At 41.6% G+C, this 19,627-nt stretch overlaps 1 protein-coding gene across 1 annotated transcript in view; it reads right to left on the bottom strand.

Annotated features, from left to right (window-relative positions):
• The window catches only part of COLQ (collagen like tail subunit of asymmetric acetylcholinesterase), an 81,230-nt gene that overhangs the window by 19,558 nt on the left and 42,045 nt on the right, over nucleotides 1–19,627 (bottom strand). The window contains exons 4-11 of the mRNA XM_090049296.1: nucleotides 17,588–17,632; nucleotides 16,835–16,861; nucleotides 15,102–15,173; nucleotides 11,701–11,763; nucleotides 10,661–10,687; nucleotides 9,595–9,639; nucleotides 8,485–8,520; nucleotides 7,431–7,511 (exon numbers count right to left, since the gene is read on the bottom strand). Of these exons, the coding sequence (XP_089905422.1) occupies nucleotides 7,431–7,511; nucleotides 8,485–8,520; nucleotides 9,595–9,639; nucleotides 10,661–10,687; nucleotides 11,701–11,763; nucleotides 15,102–15,173; nucleotides 16,835–16,861; nucleotides 17,588–17,632 (396 nt within the window). The remainder of the gene's footprint in view (nucleotides 1–7,430; nucleotides 7,512–8,484; nucleotides 8,521–9,594; nucleotides 9,640–10,660; nucleotides 10,688–11,700; nucleotides 11,764–15,101; nucleotides 15,174–16,834; nucleotides 16,862–17,587; nucleotides 17,633–19,627) is intronic.

Below are 19,627 nucleotides of genomic sequence, written 5' to 3'. Positions count from 1 at the left end.
TGAAGAGCTGACATAGTTACATATACTAAAATAATTGTGTGTTACATAATATGCTGTATTCTGCAAATAGCTTTAAATGTCAATTGCGCTATGCCAGCTGAGCCTGGTTATTTGTAGCCAGGAACCCTGAAGAATTACTTTTAATACTTTACCTTCTTAACTCCTGTAAAGTAAGTTCTGTATCACCAATGCATCCGTGTGAATATCCATAATTTGGGTCAATAATTACTCACATTATAGCACAAGTGTACGAAAGAACAACACCAGAATCAGAAGTGTGGGAGCACCCAAGAAACTGTGTGGGAGACTTCCCTTTCCTACACAAATGAAAGCCCAGCAAGGGAAATTCAATGTTACAGTATGAATCCTTGAGAATTGCTTGATTTCCTTGTGTAATGTGTGGTGTGAGTGATCACCTGGCATTCTGCAGCATGAGTCAGATGGATCAAACATTCTCATTACAATGTCTTTTGCTTTGGCCCCTTTCTCCTGCACTTGCAAAGGATATTCCCTAAACAATATTTACCCTTCCCAGCAGCAGGCACCAAGCTTTCTAGAAAAGCTTTTTTCTGAGTAATATTATCTACTCGTGGCTGATGTAAGACATTCCTCCTTGTCAACATCGCAATCCTAAACTGGCTACTTAATGTCAATTTCCAGGCTACAAAGCTTGAGGAACAGGCCTTTTATCTCAATTTGGGAGCTGTGAGGCTGGGACTTGAGTTTCATTGTCTACCTCTACTTTCAGAATGGATTTGCCCTGGAGACTCAGTGGAGAGTTGAAGAAGTCAACGAGATAATCCAGTCTGATCTCAGAATGGAAGTGGAAGTAACACCTTCTTAATTTAGCTGCTATTCTATACCGGGATGTCAGCTGGAGCTGGAGACAGGAAATGGCTCCATGGAGGTGAAAACGTCTCTGTTTAACAAACAGCCTTTTAAATACAGTATTTTAGATTTCCCATTTAACAGTCCTGTTTGTAACAGCCAGAGCAGCAAAAAATAAATCAATAAAAAGTAATAGCCTATTGATCAAATAAAAACAGAAACCCAATTTACAAACCTAGGTTCAAAGGGTTAGAGTTCAAACTGCCATTTAGGATTGGATCCCAAATGACCTTTAATACTTCTGATTAGGTATTTGCTTAAAATGTAGGTGCCCTGCCTACCTGCCTATTTGACAGAGTGAATAGGGAGATTAGTAGAGAGGTGCCTGCGACTACCCTGTCGGGTTGTTGGGTCAAGAGGTTTATCTACACCCCTAATTGTTGTCTATAGATGCTAGACACAGAGCAGGGAGGCACTTCCATTTCACTGGGATCCAGAGAGTGGATCAACGGAAAGTGCCTACCTGAACCAGGACAACAAACTGACAGCAGCACTGACTTCAAGACAGCAGCCTTCATCTCCCACCTTCAAGTCACTTGAGAATTGCCACTGGAGGAAAAAAAACCCACACTGTAGTTGTGATTACAGCATTTTCCCAGGAAGTGAGAGATTTGGTTTAAACTCATCTGGGGCTCAGTGTGGGCATAAGTGTGTCTCAGTATGGGCAAACTCATCTGGGGCTCAGTGTGGGCATAAGGGTCTGTTCACAAGGATCATATTGCAGTATCAGTCTAAAATGGTAGCGGATGCATACTTTGTGCTTAAAATGTGGCACAGACAGAAAACAGATTGCAGAATGCGATAATCAAATCCATTAAAGTTGAAGGAAGCTATTTTTCCAATGCATACAAGCAATTCTTGCTGAGTTGAGGAGATATGACTCTTAGCACTCATGAGTCAAGCAGACCAGTATTTAATTTTATCTCATGAGTCAACTCCTTCAGCCCCACATCAGTTTTTTGTGCACTTCCCTGAACTCCTCCAATCTGTCAATGTATTTCTGGCCTGTGGTGCCTGGAGCTGAGAGCGACATTCTACATGGGGTAACCTTGCCAGACCCATATTGTCAGGGATTATCACCTCTCTGTTTCCTGAGGTGGCACCTCTATGTCCATGACCCAGAGCCCCCCCTATTCTTTCAGCATCATTGCTTTCTAGGTTTCTACCCCTTCCTAACTGTTTGCCTGTTGTATCTTTTCCCATGTATACATTTGATCTTTTGCCTGCACATATATCCGAGTTTGTGATTCTTTGTTTTTAGTTGTTAGAATTATTTTGGCAAGAGCTGTAACATGGACATAATTTATTCATATGTTCGGTCTCCACCCTACTATAGTGTCACTATACAAAGCTGCCTCATGCAACTCCTTCAAGTACTATGCCAGACTCATCCCCCTGAGCCAAAACACTGCCATTTAGTATTACCCACTGTTTACAGTCCCAGTGAACTTAATCCAAGCAGCAGTGCTTCAAAGGGATGAAGGGAAAGGTGTATCAAGATTAAAAATGGAGTCTTGGCCCTGCTGCCTTCCTAGATGTTTCCTCAAGGAGAAAATGGGATAGAAAATGACCACAGAAAATGAACTGATGATGGATGTCAGGAATGCCCTGAAGATGCACAGGAGTGGGATGCAGAGGACCAGATGCTAGAGCCTGATTTACCCTTCCAGTTGCTCATTCTCTTGCCCTGAAGAATCTAACACTACCTCTCCTCGCAGCACTAGTCACAAAAAATGTAATGGGGAACATGGCTAGTGTTCCCCATCATCAGCTATAGAGCCTGGAAGGAGATCATAGTAGTCGCTAACATCTGGTCCTCTGCTTCCCACTCCTGTTCATCTTCAGGGCAACCCTGACATCTATCATCACGCTGTATAGCCACAGCTGGCATAACAGCCACTTTGACTAGTGAGTCAGATGGCTACAAATCGGAGCAGCAATCATTCCCCCTAAGTCAGCATCAGAACCAGGGATCCACAAAGGTTTTGCAAAAACACTATTGCTGCCAATGCTTTGGGACATGGCCTGAACTAAAGCAACTCTGTCAGCCTTGAATTGGTTGTGGAGTAATCATAGGGGCCTCCTTGCTGCCAGCTCTGACATGGAATTACCAATTATAACAAAAGAGTGGCACTCGCCAAGTGAGAGCTGCATGCCCTTTCGCCAGGCTCCCGCTGGCTAAGAGGGGAAACCAAAGCCCTCTCGGAAGTTCTGCTCAAACAATGTATTACCAGTCTAGGAACACATATGATATTTTTCCTCACACAATATGCTTCAGGATAAAATATTCACTTTGGATGCTTGCAGGCTTTAAAAAAAAAAAGGTGCTTTATTTTAAACTGGGCATGTTCCTATGCCAAGACCCACACATGCCCAAAAGAGGCAGCACATTACTTCAACCCGGCTTGCCCAACATTTGTAAGATCAGGCGCTTTAGTGGGGCTTTTTGGGCACTTTTATTTATTAGCTGATTGAATCAGCTTTAGCTGAAAGCACCAAAAAGCCACGCTGAAGCACCTATCTTTACAGATGCTACAGAGCCGGGTTTTAGTAATGCGCTGCTGCTTCCAGTAAGTGGGTTTTTTGTAGGTTTTTTTAACATCTGCAGACAGCCCTTGTTTTTGAAAAGCAAAAGGAAGAAAAAAGATCTTTTTCTGTACTAAGTAACTAAGTAGCAGCAGCTAAGGAGCCAAGCCTGTTCATTGTTCTGTGCCCTCTGCATTGTGTACAGACCTTACTTTTAGTTCCCCTGGTAACCAGCAGACACTTCTCTTACTATATTTCATGCATATAATGCACAGTCCAATTTCCAGCAACTGATTTTTGAAAAAAAGGTGGGTGTTATACATGGTGCATTTCAATGCTATGCAGCCTGAGATCTGAATACTGAATGTATATATGCTTTGAGCACTCAAATGATATAGTCTGCAAACCCACACATACCTACATATATTCAAAATCATTCCATTTCCATGTATGCAAAGCTGAAAGAATCAACTCAACTTAATACAGAGGAATGCAAAGACACAGAATTAGAATCATAGAGTCACAGAAAATTAGGGTTGAAAGGGACCTCACGAGGTGATCTAGTCCAACCCTCTGCTCAGAGCAGGACCATCCACAACTAGATCATCCCAGCCAAAGCTTTGTCTAGCTGGGTTTTGAAAACCTCCAAGGATGGAGCTTCCACCACCTCTCTGGGTAACCTGTTCCAGGGTTTTACTACCCTCCTAGTGAGAAAATTCCTCCTTATATCTAACCTAAACTTCCCTTGCTGCAACTTGAGACCATTGCTCCTTGTTCTGTCATCTGCCACTACTGAGAACAGTCTGGCTCCATCCTCTTTCAAACCCCATTCAGGTAGTTGAAGGCTGCTATTAAGTCTCTTTTCAGTCTCCTCTTCTCTAGCCAAATAAACTCAATTCCCTCAGTCTTTCCTCATAAGTCGTGTCCCCCAGCCCCTGAACTGTTTTCATTGCCCTCCGCTGGACTGTCTCCAATTTGTCCACATCCCTTCTGTAGTGAGGGGCCCAAAACTGAACACAGTACTCTAGATGTGGCCTCACCAGTGCTAAATAGAGGGGAAGAATCACTTCCCTTGATCTACTGACAACACACCTATCAATACAGCCAAGGATGCCATTTGCCTTCTTGGCAACGAGGGCACACTGCTGGCTCAAATTCAGGTCCTTTTCTGCAGAGCTGCTGCCCAGCCAGTCAGCCCCCAGCCTGGCCACCAGCATGGGATTGTTCCATCCTAAGTGCAGGACTTTGCACTTGTCCTTGTTGCACCTCATGAGATTCCTTTTGGCCCAATTGTCCAATTTGTCTAAGTCACTCTGAATCCTAGCCCTACCCTCCAGCATATCTACTACTCCCTCCAGCTTGGTGTCATCAGAAAACTTGCTGAGGGTGCACACTATTCCATCTTCCAGGTCATTGATGAAGACATTGAACAAAACTGGCCCCAGGACCAACCCCTGAGACACTTCACTTGATACCAGCTGCCAACTAGACATTGAGCTATTGATTCCCTTTACTGCTCTCTGAGCCTGATGCTCCAGCCAGTTTTCTTACAGTCCATTCATCTGGCCTGTACTTCCTTAGCTTGCCTGCAATGATGCTGAAGGAGACTGTATCAAAAGCCTTGTTAAAATCAAGGTACAGGTTTCCCTTGCTTTATGCTGTACATACGTTCCTGAAAAACAGCACATAACTCGAATTCACGTAAAGGGCGCCTTACTTTACAATATAACAAATAGGGAAACTTCCAAGACCTCGACTGTACTGGCCCCCAGACCTATTTCTACCACTTTTACAAGACAATTTTGGTACTCAACAACAGCAGACAGTACACAGAAGCACAGGGTGGTGGTGAATGTTACCATAATGCGGATGGCAACTACAGAAATGTGTGTTGCAGACAACGAGCAAGGAGCACAGATCCACACAGGAGACTATATTTTGGTCCATGTCACTCCCATAATGCACTGCACAAAGCAGCTGACTGCAGGCTTCCACCACACTGATTGCATAAAAGTGAATTTACCTCACATATAATGAATTTTTGGTATAAAAAGGCTCATAGCATAAGAGTGAATTTGCACATACAAAACCCACCTAAAGCGAGGGAAACGTGTACACCACATCCACCAGTCTCCCTGAATCCACAGAGCCAGTCATCTTGTCATAAAAGGCAATCAGGTTGGTCAGGCATGACTTGCCCCTGGTGAATCCATGCTGACTATTTCTAATCACCTTCTTCTCCTCCAAGTGCTTAGAAATGGATTCCCTGAGGACCTGCTCCATGATTTTTCCAGGGACTGATGTGAGGCTGACTGATCTGTAGTTCCCTGGATACTCCTTTTTCTCCTTAAATATGAGCACTGTGCCCTTTTCTAATCATCCAGGATCTCTTCTAATTGTCATGAATTTTCAAAGATGAAGGTCAATGACTCTACAATCACCTCAGTCAACTCCCTCAGTACCCTTGGATGCATCCCATGGACTTGTACAGATCCAGTTTTTCTAGGTAGTCCCTAACCTGTTCTTTTACTACTGAGGTCTGCTCACCTTCTCTCCAAACTGTGCTGCCCTGTGCAGTAGTCTGGGAGCTGACCTTCCCCATGAAGTCCAAGGCAAAAAAGTCATTGAGCACTTCAGCCTTTTCTGCATCCTCTGTCACAAGGTTGCCTCCTCCATTTTGCAGGGGACCCACAGTTTCCCTGATCCCCCTCTTGCTACCAACATACTTGTAGAAACCCTTTTTGTTACCCTTCATATCCTTTACTAGATGAAACTCCAATTACGCTTTAACCTTCCTGACTTCAACCCTGCATGCCCAAGCAATGTTCTTATATTCTTCTTTGACCTGGAAAGGAATCCTTCTTCTTCGAAGAACATCCGTGATCAAAGAAGTCAAAGCACTGCTGGTGACACCACCTGCACAGAGGTGTTGATCTGCAGGATCCACCTGCTCCTGCCCAGGCCCTTTCCCTTGACTGGAAGGATCGACAAGAACACAACCTGAGCCCCAAGGCCCACCACCCTTGCACTCAGAGCACTGTAGTCACTTTTGATGTGCTCAGGGTCTCCCCTGGCAGTATCATTGGTGCCCACATGGATTAGCATCATGGGGTAGTAGTCAGAGGGCTGGAGGAGACTCAGTAATCCCTCTATGACCTCTCAGATCTGGGCTCCAGACAAGCAGAAGACCTCCCAAGACAATGTATCAGGTCAGCAGATGGAGATGGCTCCCTCAGTCCCCTGCAGAAGGGAGTCTCCAACCACCAGCACTCGTCACTTCTTTTTTGTGGCAGTCATCTTGATCCTTCCCACCTTGATGAAGTCTGGCCTGTCTTCCTCCACCAATGGACCATGCTCCTCTCTCTCTGCTGCTAGGGCTGCATATCTGTTCTCCAGACGAGCCACTTAAGTTGGGGGTGAAGATCTCTGCTTGCTGCCAGAAGTCACAAGCCTCCAGCTTCCATTTTTTCCAGCTCATAGATTGAATAGATTTCATAGACATTAGGCCTGGAAGGAACCTCCTAAAATCATTGGGTCCAGCCCCTTGGAAGTCAGCTAGGGTCAAAGGATCCCAGCAAGATAAGCATCCAGAACCTCTTGGGTGTCTACATCCTCTCTCTTCTTTAGTGCTGCATCTGGCATTTCTTCCTCCACGGTCCTGGAGGTCCCCTCCAGCAATGAAACTCCACAATGAATGCCTCATGGCAGAGGATGCTTCGGAGTCTCACCACCTCCTCCTGTAGTTCTCTTGCCTGTTCCCTGTGAGACACCACCACGAGGCACCATTTGCATGGCAGGCACTCTCTGACCTGGCCATCACAGGAAGGAACCTGCAAGTCACAGTCTCCACAGCGCCAAACCTGGACCTGGGTGGAAGCCTCGATGGTGAGCAGTCCTGCCTGGACAGAAACCTCACAGGTGCAAGCAGAGTCAGTGGCTTTGGCAGTGTGACATCAAATTCATTGCAATCACATCAATCACAGAAAACTAGGAAAGAGAAAGCATTGGGGTCCTACCTGTTTGCCTCTTTTTCCTGGCCTTCCAATAGGTCCTCTGTGCCCTGGAGTACCACACTCTCCCTTTGGACCCATTTCTCCCTGGGCAAAAGCAGAAGGGAAAGGAAGTAGGACTTAACTACAGAAACAATGCATTCAATCAGACAGGCACCTACACATGCACCTACTACACAGCAGGGCTGATTAATGCTATTACTGTCTATGAAAGTTGACACAACTCTGTCCTAAGATAATTCCATTGCTATTGTAAAATATGTGTCTAGTGCAAGATTATAACTACACATCTAAGAAAATATTTAAGAAATAAATTGTCTTATTTTTTTAATACAAAAGTTCTCTGCAAGGTCCTTTGTGGAAAGAAGAAGCCAGGTGAGGAATTTAAAAGTAGGCTATCAGTCTCAGGGTTTTCTAGACAGTACAACTAACAATCATCTCTCTGCCCCATAGGAACTCTTCATATTTGCTGCAAGGAGCCACATGTAATAACACCTCCATCAACAAGAAAGGTGACCAACTCTGTTAGCCCTCTCAGAAGCAACCAACGTTTTCTTAACCTGGTTTCCCAGGCAGGATGTGATTATGTCATATATATCAGCCTTCATTTAAGGATTCTGCCTATAAAACAATGTAGAAATCCAGAGGATAAATGTTTGTCTAGTTAACGATTAACAGAGGTATCAAAACTGGCTGGGTTTAGCCCTGCTGTGTAACAGAAATGTTAATGAACTTGCAAACAGGAATCCAAAATATTAAAGTGGGGTATGAATCTGAGCAAGCAAATATACCTGAAAAGAAAAACTACCAAAACAAAAGCAACACCAGAAAACTCTACTGATTCAAAACCTGAAGTCTTCACCAAAGCTGGAGAGGCTGCAGGATTTGGTCCAATGTATGCCAAATATTGGTCACCTGATTAAAATTAATCTCTCAATTCTTTGTCCCTCTGTAACCAAGAAACAGATTTCTAGGAAAAAGATGTTTTTGAAAACATTCACTGAACCTATGTTGATGCTTGATCACATTTCTGAGGAGACACTATAGCGTGCTTACTTACTTTCTGCCCCAGCATCCCAGGGAAGCCCATGTCACCCTGAAACATGAATGACAAAAGTAATCAAAACCATGTTAAGTGATCTAAGAGAGAGCAGTATTAGTTCTGGTTCTGAAGTGATCTAAGCCAGTAAATATAGTGCTTTCTTTTACTGAGCAAAAGCATCCAAGCAATTTATACAGGACCAGTTTCACTATGAAAGGTTCACAGGGCCATATCAGCCAAAAGATCTTGAGTAGGGATCTACCTAAGTTAAGACAAAGGGTTTTTTATGGCCTGCTTTGCAGCAGACACAGGCAATTTTGCAGGCATTTTGCAATGGCCCTGCCCCTTTCCACTGATTGACAGAGGGTGCTATCACTCAGTCTATGTCACTACTGGTTTTTTGCCCCACCATTCACACACCACTACTGCTTTTTTTTGGTTGATTTTCCAGGAAATTGTGGTCAATGCCCATTATGGTGATTGCAGACAGCACTGTTATTCATGCTTTTCACAAAACTGCGATTTAAGTATGTCCCTAATCATGAGGAATCCCTGGAGAGTCTAGACTGCTGCTCTGGCCAAGGTGACCAGGGCTGTGTGCATCTCATTTATCAGCCAGTACAGGGATCTCTAGAATCTCAACACACCACAGTACGCTCATGCTGTTCCTATCAGCCTGATATGGAAGAGGATTTTTCACTGGTTAGCTAAAATTTAAATCAGCTGTGGATGCATCTGAAGGCATTCACATGAACTCTGTTCTGTAGCAGTAGGTCTATCCCTGCACAGGGCAAGGAATGATTAGTTACTTTTAAGCCTTGTCCTGACAGCTAGTGTTTCTTGTGGTGAGCACAGACTGTCCCTGGGCTTAGGGTTAGACGCCTGCAAATATTTTACTTTGGAGTGCCTGGAAATCCCTTTCTGATCATGGCATTTTGGCATTTACTTAGGAGGGATTTACTGTAGAGAGGGGAATTTAACTTTATTGTAAAAATGCCATGTGGCTAAATCTCAGGGGTTTTCATTGTAATTTAGTATCAATTAGTAATACCATTTTGAGAGGCTTTCAGACTGGATTATGACCACTCAGGTTTAATTTTTAAACCACTGTGAAATCAAAAAAGGTACCTTTTCTCCTCTGACGCCTTTGTCACCCCGGTCTCCTCTGGATCCCTGAAGGAAATCATGGCAGAAATAAAGGGTTAATTATTCCCATTTCAAAAGCAAACAAAATTTTGATTGTCATGAAACATCAGTCAGGACCATGCAGTGCACACTGATCCATATTTGGCAGATAGCAGATTATATCTCTACTGCCCTACTTAAAACTTCTCATACCATTAATTTCTATATTACAGCAGCAATTAAAGTAGAGCTGGTAAGAAAAAAGGGACATGTTTGCAGGAAATTGTTCTTGAAAAAGTAAGTCCTTTTTTGATTATAAATGTTTTATACTCAAGGTTTTTTTCAAACCCAGGCTCCAACCAAAGAGAGAAGCCTGCTGTTTAAGGCAATGTATGTCCTGTATTAAGATACACTGGTAAGAGGCACTGTAATAAGAGACTATCTTTGCCACATGGAACTAGCAGTCTAAATCAGGACTCTGAAATTCACCACCCTTCCACCCCGCAAGGCCACAAAAGGGTTGCAGGGTCCCTTGTGGGCTAGTTCTTGACTGCAGGTCTTGTAAACTGGATGTGGCAGCTGGAAGAGCAGCAGCAGCAAACTAAATGCTGCCTGCCCCTGCCACACATGCTCAACGGGGCTCCATGCTCTGGATTTCAGCAGTGGGACCTGACCCCACTCATCCTGCCCTCTGGGACTCCTGCATGCCACAAAACTCAGTTCCGTGAATTACTTCCAGGCCACGGGCCATATATTTGACACCACTGACTTAGACCAGACAGACAAAGTTCCTCATTTCTGTGGATGGGGAGCAGAGATGAAATGACTACATTAATTCAGAAGAGGTAGAAAAAATGAGCCTGTTCTTTGGCATCCCAGGCAAAACCAAAAGACCATCCTATTTCTCTGTATTAGTTTCAATTATTTTCTTACATTCATAGACCCTTCGCATTTCATTGCATCAGCATTTTCATGTGTTCCTGGTCCATAACACATTCCTGCAATTATTTGGTTTCTCTTATTGCTTCCAATTGTTACGTTACCCATGGTATAGTAGTATAGCACTGACCTTTTCTCCTCTGGTTCCAGGATAACCCTACAAGGGAACAAGAGACATTCTAATGCTTCACATTTTCTAGTTCTTCTGAGAAACAATTCATATCTTGCAGATTTAAACACCAGGAAAAAGATTAAAATACGAATGATTAGTCATATATCAAATTCTTTGCAGCTTGTAAGAGAACATTGAAAAAGCATACACATGATTATACATGTTAAAAGCAAGATATTTCAGCCTATGAGCCAGCATGAAAAAGCTAGGTAACAAACACACTACTCATGTTTGAAAATGCTTTAAAATTAGAACATCAGAAAGCAAATAGAATTATGGCTGTAATGAAATCTCATTCAGTCTCTACAAGAAATTATCCCAAGCAATTTTAGAAATAATTCTCCCCACCTCCTTTTTTACTATCCTACATGACAAACATAAAGATAAGTCCCTAAAATACATTTTAGTTGGCTTCCAATGTGAAGATGACTAGGGTTCTCAGTTTCTTTTCCTTAAGAATATGTATCCAATGACTTCATCTTTTGTGCTTCAGCTTTGAGTAAAGTAGTAATTACATATTTTTTTTTAGTCTTTTTACATTTTATGTTATAAACTTTCTTATTCAGAAGCCATGTGATAAATAATGATATACACAGTGAACTATTTCCTTTTATCTACTATTACACCCATCAGCAAATGGTTGTAGCAGAGGACTGAAATTATTTTCATAAACTTACAAAAGGTGGGAAAATACTGCAGGTAGTGCTACAGACTCCTTTAGGAACTCCAGTGGGATTAGTTATATGAACTTTGCTTTTTAAATTAACCTCTTTTTCATTATATTAATTTGCATCAAAGCATTAAAATGAGCATCTAGGAAAGTAGCCAGTCCCTGCCGTATTGCATAACCTTTTTAGCTTCAAGGAAAACATCTAATCTTTCTGGCCATATTTAAAAAAAATCTTTACAAACACTTTCTAATGAATTCACGAGGGAAGCAGCTGTCAGCAGGATGTTAGAAAGTGGTGTCTGAAAATGCAGCAGCTGGGTTAACAAACCTTGAAGCCCATTGGTCCTCTTGTACCCGGTAATCCCATCACACCCAAATCTCCCTTTTCACCCTATGGGGGGTCAATAAAGAGAGTTATTGATGGTGACTCTTGAAAGATGTCATATATTTGAACAGCGGCATGTTCAGTGTTTGTGTTAAATGCATGATGTGCCTGTCTTCTACAACTTTCAAAGCAGTGTTAGTACAGTTAAGTCTAAGTTCTATACTAGCAGCCTATACTGCATAAAAGTCTACAGAGGTTGGCTCATTTCTTCTATTAGTATCTCCTGGGCCCTGTTTCTCTTCCTATGTGACACGTTTCAGCATTCCCTGACATGTAGGCAATTATCAGTGCACTTTTGATTCCATGGTGTTTACTGTCACAACCTAATGTGCCTTACTTACACCACTTCCATGAGTTGCAATGACTGACGCTGGAGTCTGCTGGGATCTTCTTGATTGCAATTAATATATTAGTGTCCTGATTATGTTTATATTAGGTCTGAGAAATCAATCACCCTGCAGTGTTGCCTGTCAGCTTCTGATTCCTCACAAGGCTTTGTAGCAACTTTTCTGGCTGTTGTCAGCTAAGATATTGACCTGAGAAAAGTAAGCCACAGGGTCTATGCAGAATTGCAGCAGCAGCAGTCCTGGTAAGCAGATTTTTGTCTTTTGTATTTATTTGTTTGTTTATTTTTGCTCCCTGAAGAAGGAAGCTGCTTGGCCTTCATAGCCCTAGTGGTGAGCAAGATTTTCTTGCTGGCTGCAGCCTAGGCAAGAGTTGATGGAAGGGAAGAGGAGACTTGGCGATACTAAATGGAAGAGAAGAGATGTGAAGGACAGTGGAAACCTGGAAGAAGATTAATAGTGAAGGAAAAAGACAGGAGACCTGGAAGTGGGGAAGAGAGAGAGAAAGCTGTCCAAAGGAGGTCTGAAGAAAGAAGACCTGGAAGTATGTCCGTGGGAAAGGAGAGGCACTGATTAAAATAATGGTAATAGTGAAGATGAGATACCAGAAAGGGAAGGGTAGCCTACACTAAAAAAAATAGGATTTATGAATGGTAATGGAAAAATGAACCAGGTTTTCATTTTTAAATACATTATCTCTCTTCACTTCTCATATTGTGGAAGAACAAGACTTCAGTTCTCATTGTTTTCAGGTGTCATTATTGCCCTGTTCTTGTTCCATATGGAGTTATGACCCTTTTATTACTAATGCAGCTCAAGGTCAGAAAAGCCTCAATACAAACATTACCATGTTCAGTAGTATGGTGTTCCTTGTCTAACTTTCATTTATAAGCAGTTTTAGGAAGCCTTTATCATCTGCTGTCCAGCTGTGGCTTGAAATCAGAAACATTCCACTGTCATCATGCAGTCCCTCCTTTAACAAAGAGAAACTGAAGGGCCTAAGATGCTTATAAAAAAAGCATTTTTTTAATAGGAAATATTACATGCAATGCTTTTGCCTGATTACGTATTGGATTTAATGTATATAGCAATCTTGGAATGAATAAAAACATTTCCTAAAATATAGTGCATGTTCCTCTGCTATAGTGAACAGCCGTGCATAAGGGAGTACTCAGTAGGGGACTACTCTACAGCTTTTCTAAAAAGAACAGTAATAAAGTAACTACTTTGTTATTGCAAACTCAAAGCCAGTCCTGTTATTTCTTCTGTACTTTACTATCAGTAGTCAGTATCATGAAGACCAGTAACATTAGCAAACCATGGTGACGTATGATGAGCAAAACATTTATTATGACTGACTGGGCAAGACTGGATAGTACACAACTGATCAGTGTATACATAAGTATTTGTCCCTGTTCATGAACATCATCCATCATCCTCATCCTCATGATAATAATGCTTTAGTTAAGAACTCTAGAACCAGCTCCTCAGCTGATGAAAATGCATATATTTACAGTGGGCATACACGTATAAAGTATACAAGAATTGCATGCAGCGTGTACAAAGAAAAGGATAAACAAATGATCATAGAAGGGAGAAAAAAGCAGTTCTGATACACTGGTTCTTGTGACATTATGCAGACCTATAGTACCATATTTGCTCGAATATAAGATGATCCTGAATATAAGACAACCCCCAATAATTAGATTTTATATATGGAAAATGTATGCATTTATTACAATTTTCCAGGTATAGAATCTAATTATTGAAGATTTGCCTTAAATTTGTCCCTGTCCCACTTGTATAGCATGAAAAGTAAATCTGGGAGCCCCCTTGCCCTCTGCCTCCCCCAGTATCTTCCCCCTGCAACCCTTTCCACCCCTCCTTACTGTCAGACCTTGCTCTCCCTAAGCACATGGAAGTGAGGAGCAAATTTGAAAACACTGACCTTGAAACAAACATATTGGTAGTAATTTGCATATAGTACCTATAAACTTACTCCATCCTGAATTGCTGCATTTTACCTTTTTTGAACCTGCTACAAGTTTTAGCAGAGGTATTCCATAAACACTTTTAAGCGGCACTTTTGTACCTATGTATATATATTACAAACTGTGTGTGACAGTAGTCCAAAACCAAAAGGCTCATGATTTATCATATGATTCATTGGTCTGGGCCACAGCAGCCAACAACATTTCAAGGCAGGTTGACCCCACAGCTGAGCACTGCTCTGTATGTGTGTGTACTCCAGATATCCCTCATAATAGATCCATCTGCTAATTAGCCCTCATGTATGACTGGAACCCAGGTGTTCTTGTCTCAGGTCCTGGGATCCTCCAAAAAATTATATGCAGATGATATGCAACCTGCTCTGGCTCCACCTCCTGGAGTATGCAGACACACTAATAGTATGTGACGGACTGAGAGAGGGGGTCACAAAGGGATTCTGAGTTAAATGTTTGAGGCCCTGGTTGTTAATGTTTGCCAGATATTTAAGGCTGGTGAAGAAACAGGAATAATTGGAAATGGGAAAGAAAGATGCAGCCCAACTGAGGAATGAAGAGGAAGTCGAAATGTATACAACATAGTGGTTCACCATGACTTAAAAAAAGAGTCAGCATTGAGGGGGACTGCACTCAGTGAACACTACCATAAATCTTATTCAGACCAGCATGTTTGTACAACATGGGCCTTATGTTTTATAGTCATGATCAGTGTTGGCTGCATTTAATCATCTTCATAACTGGTTTCCCTTACCAAGCACATGGTGCTTTTGGCAGCAGTTTAATGATAGGCAATATATTTTATGAGGTTTCCCAGTATGCAAATATAAGACAACAGGGAAAAAAGCCCTCATCTTGTACTCAGGTAAATATGGTAAATGGTAAGTCTCCTTTTACTTGTATTTGGCAATTTAACCTGTTATAATTCCTGAAGACCTTGAAGATTTTGCCCCGTTCACTATACAAACTCAATGTGGTAAAAGTGTTTAAATCTTACCTTAGGTCCTATTGGCCCAGGCCATCCAATTGGTCCTGGCATTCCAGGGACACCTGGAGGACCTGGTCTACCCTTAAAAGGAAATGATCGAGTATTGTATTATGATGGATTTAACATTGTTCCACCACAAAAAGCTCCATCACATTGAAGATGCATGGAAAAGAATTTTCTGAGACCAGTACATTATCTTCCAGAAAGAAGGTGATTCATTATTTTGGGTTTTTTAAATCCAAAAGGGGTTTTTTAATCTATATGCTTTTTTTTGATTCTCATGGGGGGGGAAGCTTGGACTCTCAGAAACACAGGGATATGCTGATTCAGATAGGCAGTTCAGCAATAGAAGAAATCTATATGCAATGTAAAATGTTTATGTTTAAAAGCAGAATCAAATTCTTTCAGTTCACTGTAAGTTGGAAGTAACTCCTTGTAGTTACATCAATATTGTATGCACTCAGTATACTGTGAAAATAGAATCAGACATTATATTCACTAACATGCATCCCTATAGATTCCTTTAACTTCTTTTTCAAATATTAGTCTAATAAATACTATAAGTAATAAGTAATAATTATTCTCCTCCTTCCTAAGAGCTGTAGAACCATCTCCTCAGCTGGTGTAAATCAAGATAACTCCACTGATTTATGAGGAGTTGGCTTTAGACAACTGGTAAAGACAACAGGGGTGAAAAGTTACCCTCAAAATAAACGAGTCAACTTGCATAGAAATCAATAGAAGTTGTACCGTGGATTTGGACCCATTTCTCTTTGGTACCTGTTTTTTTAAAATCAGAAGAGTAAGCATTCCAGTGTCTAAGATGCTCAGCCCCATTTTCATGTACGCCGACAAATGACTATCTCTGAAGTAGTACTGTTCTGGACACTCAGATCTACATAGGTAATTTATCTCTCCTCTGTTTGTCATTTGCAATCTAAATAAATAATAATCATAATTAGCTTATACGTTCACATGGTTTTGAATGAATTTGAATTGCTGATTTGTGCTTAGTGTTAAAATGTTATCTCTTTTTCTGGTGACTGACTTATCCTCTGCATAGCTCTGATTTCATCCTGCAGAGGATCTTTTGGCTTCTTTTGAAAATTAATTACATTAAATGAAAGCACTTAGCCATAGAGATGAAATATTTCGTAACAAGACACACAGGGGCACATTCTTTTGGCAATACATCAAGGCTCATATGTCACCAAGTATGAGAGTGTAGTCAGCATATTGTGTGGTGCCAGAACCCCTCAACTGTAGTTCTTAATGATTATTTCTTTTTCACTGTTACATTCATTTAACTGAGCACAGGTTTTACAGAGTGGCCAGCATAGACTTATATTCTACTGTGGATCAGTTAGGATTTTAGTTTTGATATGGAAGGGGGTTTTTTTTATGCTTAGGTCCTAAAAACTACTCTCACTGGATATAAAGATCTAGTTGAGGTTACCCTCCACTCTTTTTTAACACATTCCAGAGACGTATATCTTACCATCCATTTTTATGTAGTATATGAAAGGACTCCAACAGGATTTCAGTGCATGGAATGATGGCAGGGTATGACCCAAGTTCCCATACTGCACAGGTCTGCTACCAGTGTAGGCATGGACATGGGCATGGGTTAACCTCCAGCTTTATTTAAATAGATGTTATTTAGCTATTTGTTGGGTTTATTCCTAACAGCTGCTGCATAGCAATTATAATATTGGTGCCTAAGAAAGCACTGTAGTTCATACCTTTCTTCCTGGTCTGCCAATCTCCCCCTGTCAATGAAAGAAACATATTAGGAGTGCAGATGCCACATGAAGCATAGCAGATACATTTTGTGTTGGATGCATCTGTGTATCCATGACTTTGTTTTATAAGCTAAACTGGGCAGGATGCACATAACAGAAAAATGGCCTCCTCACTGAGGGCATGGGCCCCAGTTGAACAGTCTTTTCTTCTGCAGTAAAGCATCTAAACATGTTTACCTTTAGGTATGTATTTCAATGTCTTGTTGAATATGTACGGATTTAAGCAGGCACTTAGGCATTTTGCTAAGCCACAAAGTTTAATATACAAACAGAATGTTCTACCCAAATTGACATACATATTAGTATGCTGCATATGGTGGCTGTGTTTCCCATTCCCTCCCATGTGCTATAATTTTCCCAAGTTACTACACAACAGAGGTTCATTGAATCTAAGTGGGACCTGTGCTCCTCAGCTGCTTAAGGGCTTTGGATAATCCCATCCACCAACCAGCTTTTCGTAAAATATTTTGTAAATATGGAAAACAGTATCATGAAAGCTGTATAGCATATCCACAATGAGATGGAATAGTTAGATGAAACCTTAAATCATAGCCTGGGAACTAATCTAGTGCTTCCAACTATGGCTAAAGTAAACTCCTGACTATCCAAAAAGCATCCCTCACATCAAAACAAGATCCAGAGCACTCATCCCTTCCACACCACACACGCACCAATGCTGAAACATCTACTTACTTTTTCTCCTTTTGGTCCCATTATACCAGGAATTCCTTGGGGGCCCTAGGCAGAACATTGAAAGATGTAAAATTATATTTAGAATATAGATATCACAATTGGCTGTTTCCCTTCCCTTTTGCTCTGCCCATTTGTCAATATATACAGTTGTCAATATATATTTGCTCATATAGTAACAGAGCGGTGCACAACCTTTTTGCCCTGTGGGCCGGATGGGCAATGTTCAGTCTGTCCAGGGGGCAGATCTAGCTGGAGGGCCTGATCCAGCACACAGAGGGTGTCAGGTAGCAGCTTGGCCCAGATCCAACTATGAAGGGAGGGAGGCTGTTGCCCAGCCCCAACACGGCCCTGTGGGGAGAGGGGGTGTTGCTCAGACCCAGTCCAGTATGGCAGAGAGGAAGGGGCATGGTCTAACCCTGATCCAGCTGCACAGGGGAGGGGAGCATGGCCTTGCCCCAGTCAAGCTCTGCAGGCCTTGGGAATTTGGCAGCAGGGGAGGAGTGGCAATATTAATTGCCACTGCTACCCCATCACCAAATTTCCTGGCCCATGGGGAGCGCTGTGGGCCAGATTTGGATATGGGCTAGGGATTGAGCACCCCTGTTCACAGAGCAACAGCACAGGATGAGGGAATTATTTTCCTTTCTGAATACTACTAAACCAGGTTGGATTTTGAACCCTGAGTCAGAAAACTTCTAAAAAACAAAGTTTGGACTTTAGCATGTAGCAGATGGCAGCTATGCAAAAATAGGATAAAGGATCTCATAAGCCTGTATAGTAAGAGACACTTACCCCAGAGCATAAATTACTAACTTCAGTGCCCATGTGTCTCAGATAAAATCTGTACAATCCAAAATGCAATGTAAACTAAACAATGCTGAATTAATTGGATTCTATCTTGATTTGCAAACCATTGTAAGTTACACCATTGAATGCAATGATGTTATTATTACATAGAAACAATGGAGTAATTTTAGATTTACAGTGCTGTAACTCAGATTGTAAATTAGCCACCCACGTGTAGATCTGAGGTAAAATGTAAAATGAAAAAGTAAAACTCAGCTCCACCCCTGCAGAAAGCCATTTTGTTTGATCCACGTCAAGGTCATGCAAGTTGCAAAGAAAAAAAAAGTTTTGGAGCTACCACCTTAGCGGGTTTTTTTACTAGTATTTCCTTTTCATGTGCCAGCAGCTGAAATGATACTGCCCAGAGAATTTCCACTCTAAGCTTTGGAGCCATGAGCCCATTATAAAATACATTCCTGTGGTTTATAATTAAAAAAGCCAGGGGACATGCTTCTCAGTTTCTCCTGCATATGATCTTGATAAGACCTGCTGGTTAAATAGTTTTCACGTGTCCTTGGAAAAAAGAAAATAATCCGAAAACATTGCTGTATTAATATTCTTTTGTCACTGGACTTTGGAGATCATCTCATTCCTCATTATTGCTCTTTTAGTTAAATAAAGAATTGAAATCAAGAGGATAACAATTTGATTCTTTACAGACTGTTGTTAGACAGACATTACTGTGTTTCATACGTATTACCACCTCATAAATCCTCTGTGTCATATATAACAGCAGACATAAAACACTGCTGAATGCAGTGGAGGAGCACCAGGATCTTCTCCACGTCACTAATCTCTACACCCCACAAAAACTATCTGCCTCACCACAGCTTTCAGCAAAGATATGACAGGAGGATGCCATATTATGGTCTCATAGTGTAAGACTTGATTACTTTTACAATATGTATTACAGAATATTTACTAGTATATTATGAAGTGGTAATTGTCACACTCTTGAACAAAGCTCATATTTCAATGTACTCTCTTTGCTTTAAAAATTCTGTTTGGGAACTTTTCAAATTTGTAATTTTCAGTGATCCCTAGTAAGTCTCCTAAGGCACTACCTGTCTATCATGTTGTGCCCACTGCTTCCCACTCTACCACCTTCCCGAAGCACTCAGAGCAGTTCTCTAGAGCAGGGGTGACAAAACCCACCTGGACCTGCAGTGGACTGAGCAGTGTGTGGGTCAATTC

The sequence above is a fragment of the Crocodylus siamensis genome, chromosome 5 (assembly GCF_052110815.1).
Source record: "Crocodylus siamensis isolate JL-2025a chromosome 5, ASM5211081v1, whole genome shotgun sequence".
In the NCBI taxonomy this organism is placed as follows: Eukaryota; Metazoa; Chordata; order Crocodylia; family Crocodylidae; genus Crocodylus; species Crocodylus siamensis.
The sequence above is the reverse complement of the archived record's forward strand: the minus strand, read 5'-3'. Positions and strand labels throughout refer to the sequence as shown.